Raw genomic sequence first — 15,431 nt, forward strand, 5'->3', positions numbered from 1 at the left:
GCCCTCTGAACTACTGGAATATAGCCCAGAACCAGCAAGGTTCATGTTACCAGCAAGAAGATGTATTTTAAATGGGAATTTTTCAATCTGCTAGCTGCTGCTCATTTTCATCAAGTGTGATTTCATCAGCAAAGCATCACAGCTGCCTCTGAATAAAACACAGTAAGCAACTAAAAAAAAAAAAAAAAAAAAAAAATCTCAATTAAAATAATGCAAGTTCATTGTGGAGACTGAATCTAATGAAGCCAATGACCTGGGTTTCAGGGCCAAGTAAGTCTGGCTAAGTCCTGTTTTCAAGAATGAGTTATGCCATTGTTATCTGAATCTAACTGCCATATAGAAAATCTGGGCTTCTTCCGATTGCCGAAGTACTTTCTTTAGAATCAATCTGCCCACGTAAGTGACTCAGGTTTGCAGCACTGGATGGAGCTATGCTGAGATGCCTTTAAAGACTTGCTGAATGTCTGCATGTCTGTGGAGGCTTATAGGAATCACATTGCATGACTGTACATGTGTGCTTGTTGACACAGGAAGGTCTAAATAAAAAACTTCTTGCTGTCTTGTGTCCTATTCTGCCATGAACGTTAGTCCACTACTACCTTACAAGCCCACAAATGAAGCGCAAATACTAACAAAGGAGGAAACCTTCTGCCTAATGCAATAAATTTCTCATAAGGTAGAAAGGAAGTGGGTTGTGAAAATCTGCCTTGTTTAGAAAGAGGTAAATGCTGAAATGTTCAGTAAGATCCTTTTTCATCTATTTTTTCATCTATTGGTAGTGAACTCTCATTTGGAACAAGGCTGGTCACTTTTTTGAGGTAAAATTGGCTGAACTAAAACATTTATTTACAATGTTTGAATTTATGTATAAGTAGTAAATTGTTTCTTATTTGATAAATAGTCAAATACTAGTTTGTTTTTTGATGTTGCTCTTTATTTGCCCTTAAAAGATACCTTAATAAATTACAAGCACCTAAAAATAGCAGAAATAGTAAGACATAAGCCCACAGGTACAGTACAACACAATCTAACAAGAAAGAATGTCCCCAGCAAAAGCTAAAAGTGTTGTAAATAAAATTTTCAGAATTGTGTAGTGACCAGAGAACAGCTTATCTGGGACAGCTTCACTCTGTGCTGTCATTTCTCCTGTTGTTTTTCAGAAGATATCTCAGGCTTGTGAACAGTGTCTTCTCTTCACATCTGTTATGTCCTGCTCATCAAGGCAAGTTCCTATCTTGCAAAGCACCTCAAGATGTCACATGGTGCAGGACATGTTCCTCACTTTCAGTGCCTATGAATTTAAAGATCGTACCCAGAGGAATGCTGCAGGTCTGCCAATTGAGAAGGCACAAAGGCAACTGAATTGCAGTTTTCAGAAGTACCTTTGGGCACTTTCCACTGGATTTGCACTCTGTCACATGGAGTCTGTGAAAATGACACTCGGAGAAATGAGAGCAATGGCTAGAAGCTGTCAGAGTTGATCAGGATTTCTGCTGCAAATCACAGAATCATAGAATCACAGAAGGGTTTGGGTTGGAAGGGACATTAAAGATCATCTAATGCCAACCCCCCTGCCATGGGCAGGGACACTTTCCACTAGACCAGGTTGCTCAAAGCCTGGCCTTAAACACTCCCACAGAGGGGGCATCGGTTTGAGATGAGAGTTGTTGGCTTTACAGTTTTATCTCTATGTTCAAAGCTATCAGCCAGGGTAACTAAAGAAAGATATGCATTGTCTGTCTTGTCTAGCTTTCTCCCTACCCTTCCCAAAAGTAATAGGATGACTTAGGTTGACTTCTGCCTTCTCAGAAGTCATGATGAGATTATTAGACTAAAGAAAACTATTTAATTATACTTCTGTAGATAGCCCAAAACTTCAAACACCTCAGTGATTAATATAAGAGTACTTGTATAGTAACTGTATAGTCTGATGAGTAGTAAGAGCAGTCATGCAGTCAGAATACATGCAGAGAAATTAGTCAACAGCTGTAACTATTCAGACTGCAAAGGAGATAGAGACTTTCAAATTATTTTTTTTTTTAATTTCCTTCACAAGGAAATCAGTGTCTGACTGATTCCCTATTCAGTTACTGGGTCCGAACATCAGCTCTGTAGAGCAGTGTGGCATCAAGGGGTCATGACAAATTACATCAATGAAACATCTGGTCTCATGCCTGTATATTCATTTTACTGAAGGAACATCAGTAAATAGAATATAGAGTTGCTGATTTTACATGTCAAAAGCATTGTACAGACACCATCAAATTAATTGTTTCATTAAAAGGTCTGGGAATAGATGGTTTAAAAATTAATTGACTATAATGTTTCCAGCTGGGATTTTCAAAAGAGCGTAGGGGATTTCAATCTGCAAATCACACTGAGATTCAGGGACAGACTTTGATTTCTGAATTCCTAAGGGTCCTTCAGAAATCCCAACCTCAGGAGTTCATAGAGGGAAAAGTAGTCAGCAATGGAAGAGGCCAATGAGGAGTGTACGTTGATAGGAAAGCCATACTGTTAAGTTTATCAGGAAGATGTGAGTGTAGCCAAGAGATTTAGTTTCCCTGAGCAGCTGCCAGTCCAAAGTGACTTTGCCTGTCATCTTTTAGCACATGGCTCTGTGCTTCTAAGAACTTCTTCCTGCCAAGCGTGCAAGCGCAGGAGCCATACGGAGTTTCCACTGGAACCAGAACCTGAGCGAGATGAGCACAAACACAAAGGTCATTTCTGAGACAAGGATGTGCCAGCATCATCACGGCAGAAACTGCAGCTATTCATCTCCTCATAAAATCATGCCCAGGCCCTTTCCTTCTCTTATGAACATCAGTGTTAGATGTTGCTGTTATCTCAAGTAAAAGTGGATCTGTAATGTCCACCTAAAAGAGGGCAAGGGTAAGATAGGATGGCAGCAGAATCACAATTTAGGGAGGGAGACTAGAGCATAAACAGACTATAGACCATTGATGCAAAATGGAATAACCCAGTTTCTCTCTGCTGCATGATGATAACAGACTTTCAGTGAGACCTGGCTATCAACTAGAGCAGCTGTGGAGGGAGGAGCAAATATATCTCATCCCTTCCATCTCTCACTCTCTGCCTGATCCCAGGCTTATACATTGTCCACTGTTGGATCAATCTGCTTTGGATCCTAATGGCTACGGAAACATCCTTTCACTGCTCCCTTAAAGTGCTGGTCTCCATAGACTCACAGAATGGTTTGGGCTGGGAAGGACCCTAAAGATCACCCCGTTCCAACCCGCCTGCCATGGGCAGGGACACCTTCCACTAGATCAGGTTGCTCAAAGCCCCGTCCAACCTGGCCTTGTCTTCTGTCACCTGGAGTTAGCCTATGGCCCAGCTAACCTACCTGTAACCCTACTGCACCAAGGTTGCATTATAACTAAAAGTCAAATTCAGTGGAGAAAACAGAAATGATTTTTCAGACGTCTGTTACATATCCCTTTGATCTCCAAAGCATTCCACTGTGCTCCTTTAGCTTTTATCAGTAACACAAGAAGACAATTATCCTTCTGTAATCAGTGTAAATCTCTTTCAGAGGTAAGGTGGAGCTTTCACTGGGGCTGGGGGAGAGTTTCCTCCTTTTAACTCTGTTCTATGCAGAATTGCTGCTATGCTTTAAGGCTGACTGTTTCTAAAGAGTCCAGGCCAAGTTGTGTTTGGAGCATTTACTTACTTCTTTGTCATTGGTCAAGCCTAGATTCTTCATGTCTACGACATTATAAAAAGTGTTGTTCAACACAGTTTCTATGACCTGTACCTGAAACCATGAAAATGAATGAGACAATGAGTAGGACGCCTTTTCAGCCAACAGCTTGGCAGTCTTCTCACTCACTGCAAAGAAAAGCAATGACATCCCCCACCCCCATATGTCCAGTTGATCAAATACAATCTATTGAACATGTAGACAATGTTGTATCACCCCTCCCACCTTTACTCATGTCCTGCAAAGCACTGATATTCTCACCCGTTGTGTTCACAACTGAGGAGCAGCATATGAACTTCTCAGCGTGTTCATATTTTTTCAGACCATCTAGCTGTGCCACCAGTTTCCAGTCTTACTTGGGATTGCCAGAGGAAGCAATAGGCTCATTTTTGTCTTCTCAGTGGTCCCATTAACATTCACTATTGTTTAAGTAAAATATCAGCAGGAGGAAGGAAGATACCTGTGACACTTTGGAAAGGACGAGCATCTGGATACTGTTGACAGTTTTCTGGTAAGAGGGTGAATATTCCCCACAGTCAGGTGGCCCAGAAAAGGCTTCAAGGATACATTCACGAATTTTGTTCCTAAAGGTAACACAGATTCTTACAAAACCTTGTATCAGTTGTCTCTGTCTAGATCCATAATGTTTCAATGTAGAGGGTTTGGGTTTTTTTTTTTCATATTTTCTCTGTCTTTTCTGACAAATACATAGCACATGGGATTTTATGGAAGAGGAATTTCTTTGCCCTGTCACCTCCAAATTCCACTCCCCCAGCTCTATAATTCACAAATAGGTGTTTTGCTAAAAGTACTTAAATTAATTGTTAGTTTGTTCTCCTAAAGTGTTCTGTGCTGAACACTGAACAGTTCATTTAAATGCTGCCTGCTGATGCAGCACCAGAGAGAGGAGTACCCCCCAAGAAGTACCCCCTCTCACCCCTCCTAACAAGTGCTTAGCGCCACTGCTGAGATCTGTGAGAGCAGCTGGTGCACAGCAACTGTAGATCTTGCCCTTACACCTGCTGTATTGTGTAGAGGGACTTTGAGATCATAGATTAGGTAATAAATATTGATTTGATGTATACCATATGCAGTCAAAGTCAAAATCCTTGCATTCGCCATATGACCATTTGCAGAACAGCTCTCCACATAAAATCCTGTCATTTCTTTCAGGAAGAGTAGTGTATTCATCCTTATAGAAGCCTTCAAATCCAGACTGTGTGGTCTTCATAAGTTTCAGATCTTTAATTCCAGCAAAAACAACCAGAGGACCTGTGATCCAAAAATACGAGATGATATCAGCTCATTTTCATGCAGAGAGAAAGAAACCTCTGGGTGCATACTTGCAGTGATAGCTTTGGAGCCATGAAGCGGTCTCTCCAGGACTCACTCATGTGCTTCTGTTGCAAGCCTAACTACTTTTAAAAATTATATTCTGTGCACTGATGTTAGCAGAAAGGTAAGAAACAAGACAAGAAACTACTGAACTCAGAGGGCAAACTAGAAAACAGAGAAGCCTATCAAGTGACCTGCATTCAAGGAGAGCTGAGGACACCCTTCATCTCACCTCCTTGGAGCTGGGACATGCCTTGGGTTGGCTCTCACTGATAGCAGTTCAGAGACTAATTGCTCTAAAGGGAAATGAATAGGCTACTACTGCTGCAGTGTACAGAAGAGGTGTGGTGAGCCATTTCTAACAACACAGACATGTAGAAACGCTCTGTACAAAGACTTGGAGCCTCAGTCAGAAATTCACTTTACATACCCATCCTGTTGGGAGTTTTGCATCTGTAAAAACTAGAGGGCAAGGAGCCAATGCAAATCCCTGCAGTTCAGCTAATTAGCAGGAACTGGCACTGATACAGATGCCACCCACAGGTTCAAACTGACAGCAGTTTTGCTCTTAGGCACTATTTATAAAATGTGCTGTTGTAGGTTACTGCTGCATGGGTCGATTATAATCTAAAAACCAGTTGTATCCTAAACTTTCTCTTCTGACAAACGTTTAGGATGCCAGATAAACAATTTCAAGCAGTCAGTCATCTAGAGCACACCAAACTGATAACTGAAAATTTCACTGACCAGAGCTGCCAAAAAAGCAGCTTTTCTTCTCAGAAAAGCTTTTCTTCTCAGAAAAGAGAAACTTTATGGCATGCAGGCTTATTCAGAACCTGTACAGACACAGTGGCTGAAGCCCAGGCTGCTGTTTCTATGCTGCTCTTGCTGCTCACAGTAGGTAGTTCAAATGTAATCCTTGAATATGTCTGGCACAGAGTAATCCTGCCTTGGATTGGGAAAACTAACAGACTTTGTCTTTAAACTGTGTCTTTGCAGGAATTTATACTGGAAATAATTTCATTATGATGGATATTTCTAAATCACATATTTGTTTAGAGGTTTTTTAAAACTGCTCTGTCACTGGAAATTATCAAAACTGGATTTAACCTATTTCTTCTCTTGTTTACATTCATCATCATTTTTGAATGAGTCCAAGGAGGCGTATCTATAATTTTGGCTACATTCCCCTGTTATTTATTTACTAAAGCTCTAAAAAAAATCTAAAGAAGAGACTATCCTTGGACAGGATATTCTAGGGTTTGTTCAGATCCTGATGAATTCATTGCTTGGGTATAAGACTGTAATACACAGGTATTACTGTAGTGCAGATACTGTTAGTGAACCTGGCGATATATTTATCTCATATTCAAATACATAGCATTGTTTGAAAGAGCTCCTTGCAGTGAATGATTTACCAAAAGGCTGGCTGAGTGACTGGCTGTGCAGCAATCCACCTGGAACTTGCACTGAAGAATATAACGCCTAGGCAAAGATTTTGAGGTGAGCAGCTGTGCTGTGTTTTCAGTATGTTTTGTGCTTGTGCTGTCTCCAGCTGTCAAATGTTGACACTGTTAAGTTATTTATGATGTTTTCAGTTTCCATAAAACTCTGAGCCTTTTATCAGCCAATACAACAGCAAAAAATAATTCTATTAAAGTTTAATTATGAGAAAAGTGTTAAAAGGTAAGATTAACTGAGAAATAAATTTCTGTGTCTGGCTGATAGGTGCATAGGAGGATGCTAAAGATAGAGAAGGTTCTCTTATAAGAAAAATAAAAGGGATTTGAAAATCTTGTCTTTGGTTATTGTTCATCTAGGCAGGGAATCCTAAAGAAACAGCTAAAAGGCTACATGAAGGGAAGATTAAGAAGGAAAGGCAATTTCTTCAGTAAGCTTTAAAGACTTTTTGTTTGTGTAGAACCTGAAATTGCAGAATCTCATGCTGAATTTAATTCAATCTGTATATTAAGAGCAGCAGCTTTTCAAGTTTTTTTTTTTTTTTTTTTTTTTTTTTTTTTTTTTTTTTTAATTCAGGTTTCTTTCTTTACATTTTCCAGAAACCAAAGTCAATACTATTGAAGCTGCCAAAAGTACAGTAGTAGTTAACATTACTAGGAACATTTAAAAAGATTAGGTCAAGAGGCACCAGAGACTTGTACAGGCTCTCTCTTTTTTTTCAGTAGGAAGACAGGGCCAATGCTCAAATGCAGCTTTCAGAACTTTTGTCCTGTCTGCAAGTAAAACTTGTCTAGCCACCAGTCCTAATCCTGACACATTAGAGAAACAGGGAGAGAGGAGAAGACGGGAAATAATTCTAAGTTACATTAGGGCAGTAATAGATACTGAACTAATGTCTAAAATTGCTAAACCCACTGTGTTAAATGATGCAGTGGTCTCAGCTCAGTTCTCAGTAGTCTGAGAGATGGATTAAATGAAACACCAACACAGTGAGATTGAATTTACACTCTTCTTGTGAGTCATAGCAAGAAGAGATAATTTTTATTCTCCCTTTGGAATGACAGTTGAGCTTGAAAGTCTATGTCTTTTGAGTTCACAAAACTCTTATTGAAGCCAAATGGTGTTTTGTTTATGCATGGCATGCAAAAATAGTAAGAACACTCTGAAGTATTTTCATATGAAAAATTGTTTGCACATAGACCTGAGGGCTCATGATGTTCAAGCCAGCTTGGCTTGCAGCAACAAAATTGCATCTTTCTGAGAAATAAAACCAAGGCATGTTGACATGGTTTTGAAAATAACCACAAACTAGGCAATTGGCCTACAGCAGTGTGGTTTCATGATACATTCTCTATAGGGTAATGATAATAGTGACTGCAGAATATAGTGTCATGTGAAAAAGTGAGCAGACCGTTCTCAGAAGGCTATTAAATCCTGTGACAATGTATAGCAGTTTTGCTGGATGTGCTGTTGTATGTTTAGGATATACATACGAATGAGAGCTACAGTAGTTCTCCGGCCGTGTCTCAGAGATCAAGGGCTGCAAAATTAGACTTATAAAAGTATTATTTGTTTCAGACCTCTGGAGTGGTTTGGCTGTGCTGTAAGCCCTGTAACACCTTTAGCTATGTCTAAAGCCATCTTCATCTCTCATCGGTGGAAATCTTTACAGAGAAGTAGGGAAAGTTGCAAATTCTTTTCTCACCATTTCGGCACTGCTCAGCTTCGCAAAAGCGGATCCCATCAGGAACACATATGAATGAGTGGATGTGGGGAGCTCCATTCTGCAATTTAGGGCAGACATGTAAGTAAAGGTGCAATAAATACTATCTTAACTTTAAAACAGGAACTAAGAGAGTGACAATGGCTCCAGCATAAACAAACTGAATGCATTAGTATTTTAGATACCTCATGTAGACGTTGCCATGGTACTTCCTGAACATAGGTTTTGACGTACGCCACTTGGCAAAATGTTGTCATGAAGTGTTTGCAGATATCTATAGCAAATTGTTCTAAAGTTGGGATCTAAGACAACAAACAGTATTATTAGAAAGAAGCAATTACCTCGTACAAAAATAAATTGTTCTGATTGTTGTAAATATTTGGGAAGGATCAATGTTAGAAATTCAGATTTCTGTCATTTCTGATTTTCCGCACTGTGCCTAGTCATTTGATCAGCTTGCAGCATACACTGCAAATAGCTACAGTCACGTCAAAAATCCCCCGTTCTCTGGTATAGTGAGCTGCAGTCCTTGAACTGAGAGAAACTGCTACAGAAGCCTTACACTTTGAGGATATAATGCTGAAATAATCATAGTGATATTCTGATTGAGCTTTACAGACTAAAGATGGGATTTCATTACTGAGACAATTTATGCTACAGATTGTCATTATGATAGATGCAACTGAGGGATATAAGAGCACAGTTAACAATTAAAAGGAGTCTTGCAGACTTTGAGACCTGTTTAAAAATGCTATATAGGAATAATGCATTATTATGTGCTATTAAATTTTTTAAAAGATGGATCTTCTATGACAAATCAACAACAAAAAAGGTTTTGGAAAACTAAGGAGTCCACAGAATAAGCACTGGAAGAGAAAAAATTCTCTCCCAAATCACTGAAGGTGACTAGTGCTGATCTGACATGCCAATAGGGGAGAGATTATTTTGATGCATTTTGAAAACAAAAAGTTAATGTAACAAACACTTCCAAATGAAGTCATAAGAAACAGCAAGACTAGTTAAAATATACCCCATTTTTTTTGGCCAACACAAGGACAATATTCTTTATGGTGTCTGTAGGTATCACAAGAGAGTTGTTTCCATCCAGGTATTCATGAGCAGAAGTCAGACGGAGATGCGTGCACACTTCCACTTCTTTAACAAAGTGCTTCTTCCCTTCTCTATGAAGGCGAAGGAACTTAATTGTGTTCTTCCCATATTCACAGTTGAGGACTTCTACATCCTTGATCTGGAGAGAAAATACATGGCAGTTGTAAAGGAACGCAGTGGAAGCCTGAGTGTGCTCAGTTCAATGAAACATAGACAATGTTTATGGCCTTTATTTCAGTGGTTACCTGTGATAATGAAAATATTTTCATTATACATTGCAAAGCCCTGGCGGGAAGAAAAAACACTTTAGGAAGCTATTACATTAGTAGCAGGTGTGATAGAATTTTAAAATTTTATGGGGGGCAGATCATATAACACGAGTAACAGTGAACTAGTCTCTCTAGTTCATCATCTTTGAATTAGCCCTGACTATAGACCTTCACTGACTCTCCCCTCCATCACCTCTTTCTGAAGCCAGAGTGTCGCAGTGCATTCAGTCACTGCAGGTACAGCCGTGCAGAGAGCAGGCAGCATTCACACCCGCACCCTCCGCTGCCACTCCACTGGGACTGGCCCTGCTGGGCTGGGCTGCGCCTCTCCAGATACCACTCCCGATTTTCCCTGGCACCAAGGACTTTCACCACCTCCTAGTCCTCCAGCTCCTAGCTCTCACAACTGCTGTCAGGCGCCACATGTGCAATGCACTAAGCCCTACCTGTTTTCATGCAGAAGCTGTTAAAACACGGTCAGCATCCTGCATGGCAGAGCCCCCCGTTAGCAGGCAGAGCCCCCCATTAGCAGGCAGAGCCCAGCAGGCACTCCATCTCCCCAGGGCTGGCCCCCATCACACACTCAGGGGCACAAGGCTGAGTGGAAGCAATGAGTATCAAAGCAATTCTTCATGAGGGACAGGAAGGTTGCTTTGTAAGCAGGCAGAAGTCCCAAACAGAAAATGGGAACAGCTGACACATTCTCGGCATGTTGTGTGTTTTATTACCCACTCTGTGCACACTGCAGTTCCTGAGAGCAAGGAGAAAAGACAGACTGAGCTGGGCTCATTGAAAGCAGTTCCTCATAACTATGTTATGGCTCTGATCTCCCACCAAAGGGATCAGAAACGAGTCTGAGCAGCAAAATTCAGTTCTCGATCCACACCTCCAAAATCCTGGCTTTCTGGGATTGTTGGTTTTGTTTGTGCTAAGCTTTATTCAGCCTTATTCAGTTTTATCCTGCTTCTGTCAAACACACCCAATTTACACATCTAAATATTACAGTGTTGGAAAGGCTGTACTAGAAAGGAGACAAAATTCTCTGAAGGTTGTGAAGATTTCTGTTATGCTATATCCAAAGATTCTTGCACAAGTCCCTGAGGCTGAAATATCCCATACTTGGTATCAACGTCTTTTAATGTAAATCAACACCTTTTAATGTAAGCATAATGAGAAGGGAGAAAGAATATTTTACACACCAAAATACAAATTGAAGCTTTTTATGTGTGAGTTGCTAAAAGACTACCAGATGTAAAATTGCTCAATTCACACATTTGTTCCTAAGAGAAATGCTAATGCACTTAAAAGATAATTAAAAAAAAAATATATTAACTAATTGTAAGTAAATTACTGTGGCTCAGAGATCAAAGTGTTTTCTGTGACTGTCAGTCCCTGCAGGCTCAATCCCCACAGACAAGTGGAGGCCCCACTGCCAGAGCCAGAACTGGGCAGGGCTCAGTGCTGCACCAGACACCCCCTTGGCAGGAATGTGCCTGCTGCCAGGGCTGGATGGAGAGGTAGTGAGATGGAAATTATTTTGTTTTGCTTGTCTGAACACTGAGGTTTCTTCATATAGTTGTGAAAAAAAATTATACTTCAGTCATGCAGCACTAAAAAGAAAACAAGGTTTCGGTTTCTACAGCTTTGTTTTCTGGTTTGTTTTTGTTTGTTTGGGGTTTTTTGTTAAAGTAGAATACTACCTCCTAAAATACGAGGGTAAGTTTTCTCAAAACTATAACTTGACAACTGTCATTTTGCCCTTTTGTTGCCCAAAGACATGGTGAGCAGTTTCCAGCGGGTGCCGGGAGCCGTGGCCCCGCTGCCCACAGCCGTCCCTGCGGTGGGGGCCTGACTCCCCGAGCCGGCTCTGCTGTCCCGGGCAGCCGCCCAGGCTGTGCTCACTGCATCCTACAGCAGGAGCTGACAGTTAAACGCCGCGCAACTTCTCCTTTTAGAGCCTCCTCAGTGCTTGCCTTGTGCAGCTGAGAAACCAAAATGCCCGCGGGACCTGCATGGTGTCACCCTGCTTTACTATTGCTTCTCTCCTCCGCACCCCTGTGGGCCGCTGAGATTTCCTGCAGGAATGAAGACGGGGAGACAGTCGATTGGTAAGTAAATACGACACAGAGGAGAAACTCTGGGTGAGTAAATAACACTTGAGGTTAAACCGCATGAAGGAGGTGGATCACTGAGGAGTAATGCATAGCAATCACTGTTTTACTCCTGTTTGCCTGCGAGTAGTAGCTGAATTTTGCATTTGAAAAACCTAGGATAAATTACTGAACTGTGACTTCCTTTCACTGAGCCAACCACCCTACTGCATTGTGACTAACTGCAAAATAATCGCCGTTTTACACAGCGTTCTTGTCTCACCATCAAAGGGAGCGTAACGTGTGTTCGGGTGCCAAGGCTGCGCTCGCCGGCGGCAGCCCCCGGGGCGCCTGGCCCGGGCCGGGGCTCCAGCACGTGCCTGAGGGAAAATATCCGTATCTCGCCCTTAGCCTCGTCGCTCATACCCCAACGGCAGCGTGGTGGGACTTGACCCCCTGCTGCCATCGCTGAGGGGGAGCGGAGGCCGGGCCGCCCCCGGAGGGGTGCGGGAGAGGCGCGGGGCGGGGTGGCGCTGTGAGAAAGCGCCGTCCGCGCCGTGTGACTGAGGAGCAGAGGTCGCTCCCCACCGCTGGAGCTCCCGGCACGTTAGAGCTGGTACCATCCCGCTGCCAGCAGTGAGCCCGAGGTTGGGTATTAAATGATTAATTGGATTAACGTGCTTTGAAGATGAAAGATGCAAAGTATAATTACATAATATCCAGCCCACGCTTAAAAAGTGAAACAAGAGCTCTTAAAAAAGAGCACGGAAGCCTCCCAAAGATAATATCAACCAATTTCAAAAGAAAAGTGTCTTTCTCATGGAACAATGATTACTTTGGTTACAAGTGATAAAGAAGCAGATGCTGTTCTTGCACTCCCTTCCCTTGCACACAGAGCTAGCTGCAGGGAAGGCAGGAGCTCCTCACACTGCAGGCAGGATACTCTAGCAGGACCATCAAGCTGGGTTTGCTCTGTATAGGCGTAGCATCAAACATATGAGAGTCCGGTCCATCTCTGTGACCTGTCACCCTTGCCAAGGCCCTTCTGGATAATGTGTTTTTTTTCAGGAATCAGACTCTTAGTGGGTGTAGCTACCCAACAATTTAAAGGTATAAGAAATCTTATTACTCCACAAACTGCAAATATTCCTTGCAGAATGAGTCTGTTTGTGCTAAAGCTAAACAAAAAACCAGACCAAACCACAAACAAACCAAAACAAAAAAAAGAACTTTTACCATCCATTACTTAAATGAACAGGATTTTTCTATCCAAATTCTCAGAATTTCTTTGAAAGCTGTGGCTAGGAGTAATTCACCTGTGCCTCTGTGTGAACACCAGCAACAAGGGACCTGTTCCAGATGGCAACTGGGGGGTCTGCACAGGAAAAACCATGTTCCCTTCTGACAAATTTAGCAGGAGGGACAGGGGAGATTTCCTTTCCAACGTGCCATGATCAGAGAATCACAGAATTGTCTAGGTTGGAAAAGACCTTGAAGATCATCGCAAATGAAAGAGAAACTTGCCTGTCTTCAGGGGTTATCCTAGTTTATTGACAAGAAATAGTCAACTTTTGCCTGATTCTGGATTTATTTGCTATGAAGCTGATAGGAGAAGCAGAACTGAAACTGCTGAGAAAAGCTTCCTCTTAACCAAAGCTTCCTCTTAAATGCCCTTTTCAAACAAACACAGCACTGCAAGTTTTATATTGTTAGCAAGAGCTTTATGTGAGTTTCTACTATTCGGTGTTTTCATCCTGCAGTATTCCATAATTACTCAGTATTCATGCACCCTTTCAGTTGCCGCTAAACTGGAGGAATCACTTGCCTTATCTGACCTGATCCCACCCGTGCTCCCCAGCCGTGCCTGTGGTTCCTACCCACACACAGCGCCTGGGCTGGCAAAAGTCTCTGCTCTGTTTTCATTCCATGCAGGAGCTCATCCCACCATCTTCACTGCACCTCGCACAGGGAGTACCAGAGCAAATGGCCGTAGGATCAGCTCTATAAGGAGGGCACAGAGTCTTTCCTTTATTCATCCAAACTCACTGTATTCTGTGAGAAGCTTTTCATGCAAATAAAAGCCAAAACTCTGCTCTCTGAGAAGTGTTGAGTCAAGGACTGAAGCCATGGATGTACACTGTTTGGAGTTTTTTGGGGGGTGGTGGCGGCAGAAGAAGTAAAGATGTGATTATTTGTGGTAAGTTAGTGTACAGTCACAAGCAAACAGTGTGACAATGCTAACTGGCAATAGGCAGGTTTGCTTTTCCTTGCTTCTCAGGAAAGTAACTTTCACTCTGCTCCCACAAATACCTAAGCTCTCGAGAAACTTCCTGTGCACAAATAGCAGCGAAGACTTTATACTGCTTTAATTGCTAATACACTCAACTGGCTTTCTGGAAAGGGCCAAAACATGTATCCACTGGGAAATGGCAAGCAATTTACTGATAGCTCAACTACTGCCATTTCTGTAAGCTTACCTGCTAACACGGATTTGTCAGCTGCAAGGCTGTAAACACCCTGAGAGCATAAATCTTCCAATACATTTCAAAGCAGATTGGAAAGGCTTTGTATGCTAATTCCTGGATCAGCTCATACTGCTATACCTCTCCTTTCCAAATCTTCATTTCATATAAAGGGATTGTTGTGATGCCTCGTGCATGGACAGCTCTCCCCAGCCTTGCTATATATATCTCCCCTCCCCTCCCCTCCCCTCCCCTCCCCTCCCCTCCCCTCCCCTCCCCTCCCCTCCCCTCCCCTCCCCTCCCCTCCCCTCCCCTCCCCTCCCCTCCCCTCCCCTCCCCTCCCCTCCCCTCCCCTCCCCTCCCCTCCCCTCCCCTCCCCTCCCCTCCCCTCCCCTCCCCTCCCCTCCCCTCCCCTCCCCTCCCCTCCCCTCCCCTCCCCTCCCCTCCCCTCCCCTCCCCTCCCCTCCCCTCCCCTCCCCTCCCCTCCCCTCCCCTCCCCTCCCCTCCCCTCCCCTCCCCTCCCCTCCCCTCCCCTCCCCTCCCCTCCCCTCCCCTCCCCTCCCCTCCCCTCCCCTCCCCTCCCCTCCCCTCCCCTCCCCTCCCCTCCCCTCCCCTCCCCTCCCCTCCCCTCCCCTCCCCTCCCCTCCCCTCCCCTCCCCTCCCCTCCCCTCCCCTCCCCTCCCCTCCCCTCCCCTCCCCTCCCCTCCCCTCCCCTCCCCTCCCCTCCCCTCCCCTCCCCTCCCCTCCCCTCCCCTCCCCTCCCCTCCCCTCCCCTCCCCTCCCCTCCCCTCCCCTCCCCTCCCCTCCCCTCCCCTCCCCTCCCCTCCCCTCCCCTCCCCTCCCCTCCCCTCCCCTCCCCTCCCCTCCCCTCCCCTCCCCTCCCCTCCCCTCCCCTCCCCTCCCCTCCCCTCCCCTCCCCTCCCCTCCCCTCCCCTCCCCTCCCCTCCCCTCCCCTCCCCTCCCCTCCCCTCCCCTCCCCTCCCCTCCCCTCCCCTCCCCTCCCCTCCCCTCCCCTCCCCTCCCCTCCCCTCCCCTCCCCTCCCCTCCCCTCCCCTCCCCTCCCCTCCCCTCCCCTCCCCTCCCCTCCCCTCCCCTCCCCTCCCCTCCCCTCCCCTCCCCTCCCCTCCCCTCCCCTCCCCTCCCCTCCCCTCCCCTCCCCTCCCCTCCCCTCCCCTCCCCTCCCCTCCCCTCCCCTCCCCTCCCCTCCCCTCCCCTCCCCTCCCCTCCCCTCCCCTCCCCTCCCCTCCCCTCCCCTCC

The 15,431-nt window shown here is 44.4% G+C and overlaps 2 protein-coding genes across 2 annotated transcripts in view; one reads left to right on the forward strand and one right to left on the reverse strand.

Moving 5' to 3' along the window:
• Window positions 1–2,357: 2,357 nt before the first annotated feature.
• On the reverse strand, window positions 2,358–10,047 carry LOC113482838 (uricase-like). Its single transcript, XM_026853908.1, has 8 exons — window positions 10,027–10,047; window positions 9,274–9,537; window positions 8,429–8,545; window positions 8,226–8,304; window positions 4,810–4,996; window positions 4,185–4,308; window positions 3,695–3,778; window positions 2,358–2,693 (listed from the first exon to the last, which is right to left on the reverse strand). The coding sequence occupies exons 1-8, from the start codon at window positions 10,045–10,047 to the stop codon at window positions 2,556–2,558; spliced, it is 1,014 nt and encodes a 337-aa protein (XP_026709709.1). The 3' UTR covers window positions 2,358–2,555.
• A 1,456-nt stretch (window positions 10,048–11,503) lies between these two features.
• The window catches only part of DNASE2B (deoxyribonuclease 2 beta), an 11,764-nt gene continuing 7,836 nt past the window's right edge, over window positions 11,504–15,431 (forward strand). The window contains exon 1 of the mRNA XM_026854471.1: window positions 11,504–11,730. Coding sequence (XP_026710272.1) covers window positions 11,618–11,730 — 113 coding nt within the window. The 5' untranslated portion in view covers window positions 11,504–11,617. The remainder of the gene's footprint in view (window positions 11,731–15,431) is intronic.

Source organism: Athene cunicularia (assembly GCF_003259725.1).
Source record: "Athene cunicularia isolate RWA chromosome 8 unlocalized genomic scaffold, athCun1 chr8_part1, whole genome shotgun sequence".
NCBI lineage: Eukaryota > Metazoa > Chordata > Aves > Strigiformes > Strigidae > Athene > Athene cunicularia.